This window comes from Madurella fahalii (assembly GCF_045866475.1).
Source record: "Madurella fahalii IFM 68171 DNA, scaffold_2, whole genome shotgun sequence".
Classification (NCBI taxonomy): domain Eukaryota; kingdom Fungi; phylum Ascomycota; class Sordariomycetes; order Sordariales; genus Madurella; species Madurella fahalii.
Window position 1 is genome coordinate 3,963,459 of NW_027263972.1, and position 15,228 is coordinate 3,978,686.

General features: G+C 55.6%; 5 protein-coding genes across 5 annotated transcripts; 1 reads left to right on the plus strand and 4 right to left on the minus strand.

The window, feature by feature from the left end:
• Positions 1-430: 430 nt before the first annotated feature.
• On the minus strand, positions 431-2,512 carry MFIFM68171_03924 (uncharacterized protein; the record flags this gene model as incomplete). The annotated part of the gene is made up of 1 exon (XM_071059344.1): positions 431-2,512. The coding sequence occupies one exon, from the start codon at positions 2,510-2,512 to the stop codon at positions 431-433; it is 2,082 nt and encodes a 693-aa protein (XP_070915445.1).
• Positions 2,513-3,097: 585 nt separating this feature from the next.
• Positions 3,098-3,655, minus strand: MFIFM68171_03925 (uncharacterized protein; the record flags this gene model as incomplete). Its single annotated transcript, XM_071059345.1, has 2 exons — positions 3,098-3,345; positions 3,415-3,655. 2 exons carry the CDS (start codon positions 3,653-3,655, stop codon positions 3,098-3,100), a joined length of 489 nt encoding a protein of 162 aa, XP_070915446.1.
• Positions 3,656-4,484: 829 nt separating this feature from the next.
• MFIFM68171_03926 (uncharacterized protein) lies at positions 4,485-6,397 on the plus strand (the record flags this gene model as incomplete). Its single annotated transcript, XM_071059346.1, has 3 exons — positions 4,485-4,693; positions 4,761-5,048; positions 5,149-6,397. 3 exons carry the CDS (start codon positions 4,485-4,487, stop codon positions 6,395-6,397), a joined length of 1,746 nt encoding a protein of 581 aa, XP_070915447.1.
• A 2,299-nt stretch (positions 6,398-8,696) lies between these two features.
• On the minus strand, positions 8,697-10,527 carry MFIFM68171_03927 (uncharacterized protein; the record flags this gene model as incomplete). The annotated part of the gene is made up of 3 exons (XM_071059347.1): positions 8,697-8,938; positions 9,021-9,798; positions 9,910-10,527. 3 exons carry the CDS (start codon positions 10,525-10,527, stop codon positions 8,697-8,699), a joined length of 1,638 nt encoding a protein of 545 aa, XP_070915448.1.
• A 1,040-nt stretch (positions 10,528-11,567) lies between these two features.
• MFIFM68171_03928 (uncharacterized protein) lies at positions 11,568-14,315 on the minus strand (the record flags this gene model as incomplete). The annotated part of the gene is made up of 1 exon (XM_071059348.1): positions 11,568-14,315. One exon carries the CDS (start codon positions 14,313-14,315, stop codon positions 11,568-11,570), a length of 2,748 nt encoding a protein of 915 aa, XP_070915449.1.
• Between the last annotated feature and the right edge of the window lie 913 nt (positions 14,316-15,228).

The window sequence follows — 15,228 nt, forward strand, 5'->3', positions numbered from 1 at the left end:
TCATGCATGTCTCCATTGTTGTGGGCCACCACCCAAACGCCGTGAGCGCCGCGGCGCTGATCCGGATCGTCGTTGCAGCCTTATTTCCCGCAGTGGGACAGGGCAGATCTGCCTCTTTACGAATCTTTCTCCCCAGCTCTACTTTGACTCATTTGGCTACCGCCAGGTGCGCTCACCACTCACTCTTAGCTACAGGTATTCTCGAAAATAGGCACAAGCGAGACATTTGACACAGCAAGATTGTCATTACTAATTTGGGCAATCTACCAGACCACTCATAAACTCCTCAGACCATTCGCTTTCTAAGCTCTCTCCATCACATCCCCGGATAGCCCCAGGTCTCCGTTCTCGAAGGTTTTAGTACGCAAACACCTAGATGTGTCCACTGTCCCCCATGTCTCCTCACTCTGCCTCGTCTTCTAACAGAAGGTCAAGCCAGTTGGGTGGTGTTGAACAGCCGGTTTCCGGTATCTGTTGTGCCCCTGCCTGTAAATTTATTCTCGGAAAGGCGAAGCGCGATCAAGGTCAAGTTCCTGTCGTGCTCCAAGACCCGGCCAAGGATGCCCGTGGGGGAAATTGACCCGCCCTGGACGACGCCGGCAAGAACCAGAATGCAGATTGATGGGTTGAGGGTGCGGATCCGCCGTACGAATTCCACCACTGTCCTGCCATTGTTCACCACCGAGTCCACCAGCACCACGGTCCGCTGCCTCTGCAGGTGGTGGCTTTCCAGGTCGTCGGGTTGACGGGCGTGGACAAACATGGCAAGCGGTAAAGCGTCGTTCACCCCAAAAGCCATGGGTTCTCCGCCACGCATCAGCGCCACGATCGTTGTCTTTTCCTCGTGAAGGACGCGGTGTCCCTTGGTCACGTGGCCCTGGACATGCGGGATGTCGTACTCTTCGACCCCAACTGCGTCGGCGAGGAACTCGGTTGCCAGATACCAGCCGACGAGGCGATGAGCTTCCCTCAGCGCAGGGCCGCGCACATTTGCATCGCGGGTCGCCGTGGTAAGGAGCTTAGCTCCGTTGCGTGACGTTGCGTGGAAGATACGGGAGCTGATATCCCGCTCGCGGACGACTGCATCGAGAAATCCAGGATCCGTGAGCTCGAGTACGGGAAGTTTGGTGGCGTCCAGTCGCAATGAGGTATGGCTCGGAAGCAGCACTTGGCGTGCCCAGAGCCCGCCATTATCAACAGCATCCAGAAGGGGCGCGTCCATTGTCCTGCTCCGGGCGTGCTCCTCCCCGACTACAACAATGGCTTGATGCGCCTCCTGCAGCATTGGAAGATCCAAGACACTGTCCCCAAACGCCCAGATGTACAGGCCATGTGTGTCGCGTAGGCGTGCAACCAAAGCCCGCTTCATCCCCGCCGTTATCACGACGTTGTCGGCGATGCGCCCACCTCCAACCACTCGCACCAGCCCCGACAAACCCTCCCTGGCCAGAACCATATCCCAGACGCGGCGCAGCCCGCACGTCACCACGATAGCGGCAACGTGCTCTTTCTCTCCAGCATATCTAAGCAATGACACCATCTCGGGATGCAAGGACACGGATCGCGCAACCTCTTCACACAGGGTGTCAAACTCGTCGTCGCTGGCGAATTCTTCGTACAGAAGCGTCGCCTGTCGAAAAGCAGTATACGAGTACTTCAACCGACTGCCAAAAAGCGTTTTCAGGGGGTCCTCGTCCACGCGCTCCGGAGCAGGCGCCACGTTCCGCTGCGCTCTTCTAGAGATGGCGCTCCAGAATAAGGTGCCCGTGTCCTGCGCCGCCAGCGTCCTGTCAGCGTCGAGAACCAGCGCGGTCTGTAATCGACCCGGGCTGCGGTGCGCCGCCGCCGCCGCCGCGAGGCACTCATCCAGCCTGTCCAGAACGCAAGCGAGATTGCGCTGTTCGTTGTGGTGGCGGAAGTCGAGCAGCAGCGCTGCCGCTCTGTCCAGCATCGTCGCCGGGTCGGATAGGCAGGCGAAGAGGATCCCGTTGTCGCGACAGAGACGCCGGAGCTCCGTCTTCTCGGCGTGCTGCCACCTGCGCAGATGGCCGACGGATGCGGGCGGACGAGCGCGCGAGTCGGTCCGTCGACGCTCCGCGATTACGTCCGGGGCTGTGTCGAGGTAGATGATGTGCGTGTACGTGTCCAAGTCCGCCTGCGTGTACACCGCGTGCCCAGCCTCGTCCTCCTCGGGCCAGAACATGAGGTGGCCCGCGACCACGGCGGCTTGTCCAGTGCCGGCGCCGTCATTTCCGATGAACTCGATGGCGGACTGCCGCCAATCGGTCTTTGTCTTCGCCGGTGCCTGCTGGAACTCTTCAAGCCCCCCAGGGACCAGTGAAGCAATCACTTCAGACCCTTCATAGAAGCGGAATTGTCCCTCGCTCAACCGGGCCTTGAGCTTCTCGATCAGGAACGACTTTCCGGAGCCGGGGACTCCGTAGATGCCGATTACTACTCGTTTCTCCTTCGGTACAAGCTTGGGAGGCTCGTCAATTTTGGTCAGCATCATGATGGCAATGGTTTGGGGTTTTTTTGGTGGATTTGAACGAGCTTTGACCGGAAAGATCGGGTTTGGGATGGTGGGCGGATGTGAATCCCCAACACGTAACCCTCCTCCGCCTTTTATCCTCTGCATTCGTTGCCTGTTTACAAATCTGGCCACTCCAATTGCTAAAAACAAGGTTGCGGTGTAGGCCTCAGTGCTGCCAACAACTAGCATTGACCGATCCAAGCAAACTGTCCGCCTCCGCGCTAGGGGTGACACAAGACCGGAGGCCTACTGCGGTGACGCTGCGTGCAGACAGACCTCAAACACCTGGCGGTGTTTGTTTATGAGGCAGAGACACTCTTTCGCCCGGCGGGAGGGCCAAGCGAATCACCGTTTGTAAGCTGAGGATCTAGCGGACATTGATGGTGGAAAACAGGGGATCGTCGCCTGGCAGGAACTGGACGAAGGCGCATGGTGGCTGGAGAACTGACCACTCTCAGTTCATAACTATATGAATGGACCCGATTGTGTTGCAAACCGACCCATGACGCCCTACCTCCCCACCATCCCGTTTGCCCAGTAATTTCCGCAAAATCTTTTACATGCCTAAAGACTGGCGAGAGCTGCAAACGCAAATGGAGCCGCGACAACAAGCATGCCGGCACTAAGGCCCATTGCCCCTGAATCCGGTGCATCGGTAGTAGTGGAGCTTGGGGGATCAGCCGGGGCGGTGTTCTGGCCGGCGGCGGGGGCAGTAGAACTCGTCGAAGATGGGAAGCCGACACTGGTGACCGGGGCGCCGGAGCGCTCAACGACAATCTCGCACATGCGAGCGGCGGCGGGAAGTACTTCGCCTAGAGAGGAATGTCAGAGAACAAAGGCCAACATGGCGGCCGGGAGCAGCAGCAAAGGTTTCTCCGTACCAACACTGACGTCGTTTCCGCACGCCTGCAGAACGCAGGACACGCCGCTGGTGTAGATGGCGCGGTAGTTGTCGGCGATGCAGAAGCACTCGAGGTCCTCTGGCCCGCTGCACGTCGTGACGTCGCCAATGGCCGTGTTGAGACAGTCGATGGCGCACTCGGGCAGATAATCGCTGATGGTTTCAGCCGCTCCGGTGACGATCGCGGCAGCGGCAAGGAGGGCGGCAAAGTAGTACTTCATCGTGACGGGCTGGCAGGGGACGGACAGAAAGGGGCCTTCTCAGCTTCCCGGCGTAAACCCGTGGTGCGTTTGTCTGTTGGGGGAGTACGCAACCAACGTGCCATTAATTATGTGACCCTGGGAGTGGGACCTGTTGCTACCGAGGTCCCATCCCATTTATACGGCCACCCCAACTCCAGGGGTGGGTATCATCGGCCGCCGCACCCTGCAGAGCTGTACTGTATTCCCATCTAACAAGCCATGCCGATGTCGCTGCTCCCGGCGGACCGGCAAACCATGTCTCGCATGACATGTTGGGCAAAGCCCCCCTGTGCTAATTTCTCAATAGCTCTCCGCGTGGGGCGCTTGGCGTGCGCGAGCGACGGGGCAGGTTTTTTTATCAGATGATCTGATCCATCTTATCTGATCTGCCCAGTGGGCGTCATTGGCCCAGAACATCCACATCCCGCGGTGAGTTGCCCCGGGTAGGATTAGGTTCCTTTTTTGGTCTCCGGCCATGGCCCCGTCGTGTCCTCGTCGCTGGCCACATGCAGTCTCCCCGTACTAGGGTCCCACGGTCGGCTTGCAACAGCCTCTGCCCACCCCTAAAGTACCTTACGTATGTGTGTATGAGTGAACCAGCACCGGCGGGGACAAGGGTGGGAACGGCAGGTTATTTCACTTTGTCCGACCCAGCCCCAACAGGCCGAGATTTCCCGCTAAATCTCTCCGTTTCTAGGCCGGATGCCGGTGAATTGAGGTTTGACTTTGCATTTCCATCTTCTCTCCAGTCCGGTCGGTGCTGCCGGTATTTGGATCCCCGGAGTCAGGATCGTGACCGACAGCAGGCATGCAGTCCCCCCAACCACCGCCTAAGGGCGATGCCACCCATTCCTCAGAGCACCACGACGACCCCCGCTTTGCCTCTCAGCCGGCTAGAGTAGCAGATCCGGAGAAAACGACGACCACCGTGTTGAGCGAGGCGCAGGCCGGCGTGCAGAGGATCGAGGCAGCCGCTTCTGTCTGGCCAAAGTGGCATCTGGTTGCTGCATATGGGATGTAAGGGCCACCCATCACGCATCTTGCACCGGAAACGAGGAGAGTTCTAACCATTACGGGAGTGCAGGATATGGCTGATATACGTTATCACGTCGTTGCAGGAGGTTGTCGTCCGGGCCTTCACGCCCTTCGTTACAAGCGCCTTTGCCCTCCATAGTCTTCTGGCCGCTACCTATATATTTTCCAGCATCATTGCCGGCCTGGCAAAGCTGCCGCTGGCCAAGATTCTCGATTTGTGGGGCCGACCCCAAGGCATGACGCTTATGCTTGTCATTTGGGTAATTGGCTTTATCATGATGGCGGCCTGCAACGGCGTCGAGATGTTCGCTGCAGCTCAGGTCTTTTCGGCCGTTGGGTACGTGGTCACATTACTTATTAGTAGCAGTCCCAATTTGGCTGCCGTGTTCTATGTTCCCCCCAATCATGATGCTAATGGCCGTGTTGCCAACGTTCAGAGCCCAGGGCGTGAGCTACTGCTTAACTGTCTTCATCGCCGACACCTCGAGCCTGAGAAATCGAGGCCTCGCTCTCGCATGGGCGACCTCACCTTTCATATTCACGGTTTTTGCTGGGGGCCCCATGGCGGATGCCATTATCCGCGGCCCCGGCTGGCGATGGGGTTTTGGGATCTTCGCTATCTTGACCCCAGCGGTTGTCGCCCCCATGATCCTGCTCTTCTATTGGAACCAGCATCGAGCCAAGAAACTCGGCACTCTCACGAGCCAGAAACACCACTTCAGCATCAAGTCGGCCAAGTCGCTCGCCGTCGAGTTCGATGTGCTGGGTGTCCTGCTGCTGGCCGCCGGCATGGCACTGTTCCTCACCCCCCTCAGCATCTACTCCTACCAAGAGCACCAATGGAGATCGCCCCTCATCATCTGCCTCATCATCTTTGGAGGCTTGCTTATCATTGTCTTTGTGCTCTACGAGTACTTCCTAGCTCCGGTTAACTTTGTCCCGGTGCATATGCTCGCTAACCGCAATGTATTGCTTTCCGGCATTGCCTTGCTATTTGTCTTCTTCAACGCATCGGTGTGGGGAAGCTACTTTAGCTCGATGCTTATGGTCGTCTGGAACCAGACCATCACCAATGCGACCTACATCAGCAACATTTACCGCCCCGGTTCGTGCCTTTCAGCGCTGGTGTTTGGTGTCTTGATCAGGTGGACACGTCGCTTCAAGTGGGTTGCCCTATATTTTGCGATACCCTTGATGATGCTAGGAGTCGGCCTCATGATCAACTTCCGGCAGCCCGATACAGACATTGGGTATATTGTTATGACGCAGGTGTTCACCGCTTTTGCTGGTGGCCCTATCGTCATTTGCGTCGAGTTAGCAATGATGTCGACGGTGACCCACCAAGAGATCGCCGCCATCATCGCCATCCTGGATCTGTTCGGCAGCGTGGGGACCGCCGTGGGATCCACCGTCTCGGCGGCCATCTGGACCGGCTCATTCCCGGCTGCGCTGCGCCGGCACCTGCCCCCGGATGCGCCCATCGGGTCCATCTACAGCAGCCTTTACTCGCAGCTCGGTTATGTTGCGGGTAGCCCGATCCGGCAGGGCATCGCCCTCGCTTATGCCGAATCTCAGAGATATATGCTGGTCACCAGTGTGTGTCTCCTCGCTGCCGCACTCATCTGCGTCGTCTTCTGGAGAGATGTCAAACTTGAAGACAAGCAAGTCAAGGGCGTTGTCTTGTGAAAGGAGAAAGTTGCTTAGGTCCAGAGACGCCCGTTTGTTCATCTGTATTTAGTCAAGCTTTTGTTAGTTGAGAGGAGCTGGGTGTCTGTTTAGTCCCCGAGCAACCTTAATGGCGCGTAAAGGTATTTCAAGTTAGTTTGGGCAATAGAGAAGCAGATCGGTAATAAGTCGCCTTGTGAAAACACAAGGCCAACGTAGGCGGGCCAGTTGCGGCAAGTATTTAATTACGACGGTTCCAATTCGATAGGTGAGATGATTTAATTAATTAGCTTGTAAAGAAAAGAAAGAGGAGGGTGGGGGGGGGGGGGGAAGGAGACAAGAAAATGGCTAGTGCCGTTGCACTCAAAGCTTACATTTATTTCTCTAAAGTCATGTCACTTGCTTTACAATGCGATAACGCGAAATAAGCTAGGAAAGAATGCGTTCGAGCAACTCGAGCGGCTACTTGACCGAGGCCAAACCATACCATCACCGTCACCAAGGCAACAAGTCTCCAAGATGACACCGGGGAACCGAACGCAAGATGTTGTCGATGCTGATAACTATCTCCCAGCACCCAAAAGCGACCGGAGAGGAAGACGCCGTTACCTTCGACTAAGCGGCTGGGGAGTCATAATGCCACGCCGACACAGGATATTGGGTTGCAAGGAAATTGATTTTCCCCTATACTCCCTATTCAGCTTACCACATACTCAAGTAGAAATGAGGACTCGAGACATGAGAGAAAGCAATGAAGTGAAACAAGATGCCAACACCGCCAAGTTTCAAGGAGTTTTAAGGAGTTTTAAGGACTCGGTTACCTGAATCTCGAAACGGCCCAAAGATGGGCGATGTCATCATCAAGGAGTTCGAGGGTATGGAGCTCAAATGGTACATCAATGGAGGCTCCATACAAAGTTCTGGCGTGAAGAGCTGCTGGACAGCCCTGAATGGCGGAGGTCGCAATATGGAGAAGAGCGGTGGTACCAGGAAGAACGCTGCCGAAGTGTTTTAGCCTTACACGCTTGATCAAGGATGTACTGAGAAGGGGGGAATGGAGATCTCAAATATGAACCGCACTACAATAACTAACCAGACCTCTTGTAATTTACGCAGGCAATCGATAACATGACGACACCTAGCCGGGTATCACTATGGTCCAATGATGGTATCTAACCAAGTGTCATAATTTTCCCTATTGTCAACACAGTGTACTGTACAGAGGCCTAAGCGGTCAAGGTGGTGACATTCATGTCAGAGACCATCCGTTCCCCACCTAGGAAACCCCTCGAATACTACCAGCAACCCCTTATTCAGTGGCACCCGACGTCTGCTAGAGGCGGGCTGTCACCTGTTCTATTGGGTAACTCGAAAGGATTGGAGGCGGAGAATGGGCTCAAAGAGATGGGAAATCAGGGAGAAAGCGCTGGAGACGGAGCTTTAGCATAGAACCTGACTAAGGACGGAAATTCGAACCCACCGGGACCTTAGCCTTGTATTATAGGGCTGAGAGCCCCGGAACCTCAAGTTATTGAGAAATATTTTGGGCTGGCTGATGGATTCAGGCCGCTTGATGGAATATAACCTAGCCTAACGGCTAGAATTGGAGGCCAAGAAGGCTGAGGAAGAAGAGGAGGTGGTGAATGAATCCGAAGTCGAAGGCTAGAGGTCTTCAGGGCCTTATATAAGGCCTTCGTTTCTTTTGCAACTAGCTGGCGTCTGCTACTGTTGTTTCGTATTACTTGTTGACATAAGTTTTTTTTTTCAGGCCTATAGGGTACGGTTTCGTATGGATATAGTGGTAGAAGGTCTGCCACATCTCATTTTGGGTAAAGCAATGTAGGAAGAAGGATAATAATAATTACCACGCCTCTGTTGATCCTTACTAGGCTCCCTGATATGATATACAGTCTGATACTAAGTCGTCTTATCCCACAGGGCTCTAGTTTCCTTGGTGAATATCTAACCAGCCCAGTGCCGAGAACAGAGGCCGAACATGACATCAACCGACTCCAGTCCCCTTTTCTTCAACTATATCCTTGTGAATAGGTCGGTCTATTGATTTTGAAACGCATGCCATCCATCAAACGTGGGCTTTGTGTGCTTGATCCGGTCTGGATTCAGACTCAGATCACAGTTGGACCTAAGCTGGGCGGTGAGACCGCTCAGCGGCATATCCAGCGCTCCATCTCAAATGTACCTCTCTGTTACCCAAGTAACTAATTGAGGTTAAAGGGGTGTCATTCAATGATAATGCCTATGGAGGGGAATTATTATCGACAGCAGCACCACCAATGTACAACGAGGAGTCAGCTTCCAACTAATCCTTCTTGCTGAGGTCGACGAAGTGGGCGTTATCGGGCCTGCCATAGAAACCTGGCACGACTTGGCCCAGATGCTCCGTGGGCGGACCTTGGTAGTGCTTCCGACCCCAGATGGCGTACCAGGCAGACGCAATGCTGACAAAGCCAACAAAGACGACGGGGGCATAGTTGACGGTTATAGGGCTGACTGGGAGGTATGCAGGCATGCAGAACAGGGGAACGGCAAGAATAGACCACCCTAGTTTTGGTTCATCCGTCAGTGATGGGTTGATTGGGAAAAGACGAATAAGTAGAGCCAACGGAGAAGAGGAATAGCTTACCAAGAGCGATACTATTGCACAGCCAGCCGAAATTGCCCAGATAGAATTTGCCGCCCTTGACCTGGGCCCGACGCTCTAACATGGATACGGCAATGGGGGCGGCATACGACAGTGTCAGGGAAATGACACCGACGCCCGAAAAGGCGTTGAAGGCGGTGGTGGAGCCAAAGTAGATGACGCCGAGCAGGATCTGGATGGCCATGGAGAGCATCATGGCGTTCAGCGGCAGGTCGAGTTTGGGGTGCACCTGCTTCCACCACTTGGAGCCCGGGATGGCACCATCACGGGCAAAAGCCCAGGTGCAGCGCGAGGCAGCGGTGGTGCAAGCTACGCCGCAGAGGATCGCCAGCACCATGAGGGGGATAAGCAGGGCAATGGCACCGCCGGACGAGCCGACGGCCGACTTGATGATGGTGGGCACAGGCTGGCCTGAGGGGAGCGCCACCAGCATGGCGAGGTCGGGCAGGACAAACATTAGAGGTACCAGGAATAGCAGGCCGCCGATCGTGTTGATGACAATGGTGATGACCATGGCCTTGGGCACCTGGGTGGCGGGATGCTGCACCTCCTCGCACATGCTAATGACCATTCCCGTGGACGAGGTCGCATAGGCGGCGTGGAGCAGGCCGACACAGAACGACCATCCATCCGGCCAGCCGGACGAGGGCTCGAAGCCCCCAAGCGCAAAGTCGGCGCCTCGCCTCCCCTCCTTGGCGACAGCCAGTACAGTGACTAGATTGGCGATGAGGCCGGCAAAAGTCCAGAAGATGGCAAAGGTCTGCGGCGGAACCGGGACATGTCAGTGGATGCAGGTGGTTATCCGGCAATCGGGAAGGGTAGGGGCAAAAGGAGCAAAAGGGTAGAGGAAAAAGTTTGTCCGGAGGCTTACATCCAAGAGGGGCAAGAAGCGGTTGCCAAAGGCCGAGATGGCATTGCATAGCAGGGTGATGGCCAGAAAAGTCAGGAACACCTGGTATGTCTCGGCGCCCCAGATACCACGGACGGGCTCCGACTCAACCTCAAACACATTTACACACGCGACAAAGAAGAGAGTGGTGCCGAACTGCACAGCCAGGGTGATGGTGATGTTGCCCACGACATAGCACCAGCCGCAAATGTAGGCGGCGACCCTGCGGATGCGGGCGGGCGCGAGCATAAACGTCTGGTAGTAGACGCCGCCGGCGGTTGGGTAGACGGACGTGATCTCGCCCAACGAGGCGGCGACGCAGAGGATGATGAGACTGACGAGGAGCCACCCCCAGACGACGACGACAGGACCGCCCCCTTGCAGTGGGTAGTACAGCGTGGTAGCCAGGCCGTAGGGGATCGAGGCCAGCACGAACGACATGAAGGCGACGTGCCAAGTCGAGCGGGTGCGCACGAGCTCGGCCTTGTAGCCCATGGCGGCCAAAAGACCATCGGCATCGTCCGACTCGTGGCCCGTGCCGACTCCGGGGCCGCGCACCTCCACGACGCCACGCCCGGCGCTGTCGGGGAAATCGCTCATGATTGACGGCGATTATTGGGGGTATAGACAGGGTGAGCGTTGTGCACAGGATACAAAAGAACAGAGAAAAACAACTCAAAACCCCCCAAAAAAATACAAATATCCTTGGGTTTAATTAGCGAGGGAGTTTCGCTCCCCTGTTATTATTTTTTATTTGTCCTATTGTTTCCGGTATCGAGGGCAAATGGATACGCCGAGATGGAAAATGCTCCAGGTCGATCCTTTGCCCGAGGCAAAGGCCTTGGCAAATTACGTACAGGTAATGCTCTCCCAAGCAGGCAGGAGAGATGTGCCTTGCCGGGCACAAAGTGGTTTCCTTATCGCCCAGGTGGGGTCATATGGACCCAGCATTCTGGGGTGCAGAAGTCACGGGAAGCTTCGCGGGAACCTCGCTGCATGCACCTTACACTAGGTTCGCGATCTAATCGATTTTGATATAGTGGGCTTGGAGAGGGGATCGGCGGCAAGCGGGTGGGAGACAGTTGTAGTGCGGTTCCCGCTGCAGACAATGTACTATAATTCAGTATTGCACCTTCGACAGACCCGGTCACATGCAAACCGATCAGGTTCCAGCGCGGCCGCGGTGGGCACACGACATTTTTCGAGTGGAACCCAAGACTTTGCCGAACCTGTTGACGTGCAGAAGAGGAGTTGGGACCGAACTTGCGTGTGGGGGGTCCATGCAATGAACCCCAACAAAACCGTGGCACTTGCATGTCTGGTCTGCATCCCGGCATGGGCAGGGAAGGCAGCAGCAAACGGGAACCGACTGCGACGCGTCGGCATCAACAAAGACGCGCCTTCAGCAGAAAGCGGGAATATGGTATAATATGTATCCATAGAGGAGCTGGCTGGTACTCAAACTCTCGTCTTGGAATCAGAGTCTGCGCGCAATGGGATAATGGATGGACGACGGAAAGTCCAAGGTAATTTGTTAATGCCACTGCCCTGAAGATTGCCTGGGCAGAACGAAGAGAGAAGCACTGCAGTGCCTGCAAAGTAGAGAGGCGTCTCATTTCAAGTTCGATCTATACCAATTGCTACTGCTTGTCGTCGCTTCCCGGCCCTGCCTGTACATCCACCTGTGCTGATGCAAGGCCCGGGCTGCTAGCAGCAACAGATATTGGCCCCGATGACCCAGCCTTGGCACGGATAATTAGCAGCGCCAGGCCGCTGAATGCTCTGCGTTCACTGGACGCAAAGGACGTCATGTCTGCGGGATTGCCATTATCAGAAGCAACAATCTCGCCGGCACCGGATGCGGTGAACGTAATGGTGTTGTCCGCATGAGGCACTCGGTCTCCTCTGCTGTCGAGAATCTCGGCGGTGACGAAGGAGAGGTCGCTGCCGTCTGCGGCAATCATCATCCTATCCGCCGTCAAACGGATCTGGCTAGCCGCACCAGCGGTTTGAACCACGTCGGTTGCCCACTCCGTGTTATTCCTGTACGTCACAACCTTGAGCTCCCCGGTACGGTAGACGACATCGTCCCATCGAAAACGGTAGCTGGATGGCCCTATCGTTTTACGGCCCTGTGACTCCCCATTCAGGAACAACTCTGCCTCATCGGCCGCCGAGAAGACGTGCACCGGCGTCACCTGCCCGGTCCGTTCGGGCCAGGTCCAATGGGGCAGGATGTGCGCCGTGGGAAGGTCGGGGCGCCAACGCGCCTGGTACAAATAGAAGCGGTCCTTCTTAAATCCGGCGAGATCGACAATGCCGAAGTAGGAGCTGCGGGCCGAGTAATAAGGAGTTGGCTCGCCTAGATAATCCCAGCCGGACCACACAAATTCACCTGCCACGAACGGATGCCGGTCCTGCATCGAGAATACTTTGTCTGGTGATGCGCCAAATGGAGTAGTGTACAGCTCATACGCGCTGACCTGCCGTGCCGCCCCGTTGCCGCCTCCGCCAGTCCTGTCGTTGGCCGGCGCACTGAGTTCGTTCGTCACTGGGAAGAAATAGGTGCCCCTTGTGCTAAGCGCCGCGGCCGTCTCGCTGCTGAGAATCATCTTGTCTGGGAATGCCTTGTGAAAGTCAGGGTACAGGGGATGCGTCTTGATGCCTTCTAAGCCCGCGTACGGAGGCGTGTCGCGGATCCCCTCGCCCTGATAGTTGAGGCTAATGAGATCGAGGCTCCGCGGGAACGGCATGTCCGGCCTTGCCGCGTTCATGGATGCCGTGCATGGCCGCCCTGGGTCTTCCGAGTGGACGATCTGACAGAGCCTGAGAGCCATAGCGGCCCCGGCGCTGCCCGACGTCTGCTCACCCACTTCGTTGCCGGCACTCCAGGCAAAGATGGAAACGTGGTTGCGATCTCTCCGGATCATCGATCGGATATCGGCTTCATGCCAGTCACCAAATATGAGGTGGTAATCGTTGGCTGTCTTCTGGCGCTCCCAGCTGTCCAGCGCTTCGTCCATGACAAGAAATCCCATGCGGTCTGTCAAGTCCAGGAACTCGGGGGCGGGAGGGTTGTGCGACATGCGGATCGCTTTGCACCCCATCTCGCCTAGCACCTCGAGCTTTCTCTCCGCCGCGCGTACATTGAAGGCGCTGCCGATCGCCCCTAGGTCGTGGTGCTCATTAACGCCCTGAATCCGCACCTCCTCTCCATTGACCAACAATCCTTTCTCTGCGTCGAAGACGAGCGACCGGATGCCGAATTGAGTCTCATAACTATCGATCGTTATACCGTCGACAATCAGGCTGGTTATCGCCGAGTACATGTTGGGCTGCTGCTTGGGTCGAGGCCCCCAGAGCCGGGGATTGTCGATCATAACTGAGCTGTTGACGGCCTTCTGTTGACCCGCAGCGATGCTGACAGTTGTGCGTGGAAAGTCCTGCACCTTGTCTCCAACTCGCCCCGTCTTAGGGTCGAGCTTATAAATTTCGGTAGCAACTTCAACCTCTCCAACAATTGTTCCGCTGTTTTCGATCCGCACCGTGATGTCCAGGGCAGCAGTCTGTGTCGAGACGTTTCCCGACGAAATCGTAGTCCCCCATTGCCCGATATGCGTATGATTGACTTTGGTAAGCCAAACGTTCCGGTATATGCCACCGCCAGGATACCAACGCGATGATTGTACTGGATTGTCCAACCGGATCGCCAACTGGTTGCCGTCGCCGGGCTCAAGGTAGGGCGTAAGCTCAAGGCGGAATGAAGTGTAGCCGTAGGGCCAACCGCCGACCAGGTTACCGTTGAGCCACACCATTGCATACGACATGGCACCGTCCACCTCCAGATATATCGACCTCACCATATCCTCCTCGGTTACCCGCAGCCTCCGACGATACCAGCCAACTCCGTGGACTGGTAGCCGTCCCATTCCACCTCCAACCAGAGGACTTTCGTCCGTGTAAAAAGGACCCTTAATCGCCCAGTCATGTGGCAGGTCCACCGTATCCCAGCCACTGTCGTTATAGGTCTTTTGAACAAACGGGACGTTACTGCCCGGTGGGTCCCCCGCCGGGCGCCGATGGTGTTTGCTGGGATCGCTGATGAAGTCGTTCGCTGACGGGAGGATCCATGGTCTCAGCACTTGCACGCCGCTGCTACCGGGGATATCGGAGCGCAGGTCATACGCTAGCTTGTCCGGGTTGGCGGTTGAACGAGAGAACTTCCATCCGCTGTTGAGGCTTATGCGCTCGCGTGGTGCACCAAGGCTTGCATCAGAAGCATTTGCGTTGGACGCCTGGGAAAGATCGTTGCTAACTGCCAGGACCACAAAAAAAGCCAGAGCTCGCAGCCAGTAGGCATGCCTCAGCGAATGTGGAGAGGAGAACATTATCGAAGTGTAAGACACCTTACGTTAGGATATACGTTAGATCATGCCATCCTAGCACCAGCAGGCGCATGTAAATGCTGAAAGCCTGGCTACTAAAGTAGGGTTTTAGTACAACGGCAACCTATCTACATCAACCGTGCTCGTCCTATTCATGGATCATATTTCGCCACATGCTGCGGGGTTGAGCGGCTCAAACAGACAGGGCTCATAACGACGGCGCGTTGGAATTTAGCCAGGCTCCCTCTGGCCAAAATAATTGATCCACACAAACAGGTTTTATCCCTGCAATCCCCTGTAAGTGCGTCACCACCAAAATCATCATCACAACCCCCATAACAACACCACCTATTTCTTTACCACCTTTCAACCAAAAAGAATGGTTTTTTTTGCAGTAATTACAGCCGAAGATGGGCTTCATTCACCGCACCACTCCAAAAAAAATCCAGAGTTCTGGGAGCTGTACAGAGCCTGTATGGTCTACAGTTATTTGGGAGCAATGGCCAGGCCTTCAAAACAGATATCTTCAAGCAACACGGAGTCAGCAAGGCCTCGGGTTATCGAATCGTCTGTCAATTTGATGATTCTACATTGGATCCACATACCTACCATTCTAACTTTATCGAAAAACGAGGTCGAAATCGGAAGCTTAACACTAAAGCTCTTACTCAAATCGAGAAGGTTATCGACGAGGGTGGGTTTGACGGCCGTACTATTCCATAGGAGGGAATCCCAGTTGCGGCTGGCCTAGATATCAACGTTTCTGGTCGTACGGTTCGTCGAGCGCTTAGGGAGATTAATTTTCGCCGTTGCATTGCCTGTAAGAAGCAATACCGGTCTCAACAATCTAAGGCAACGAGGGCAGAGTACGCCCGTATTATGCTTGAACGCTACCCCCGCAAAGAAGACTGGTACG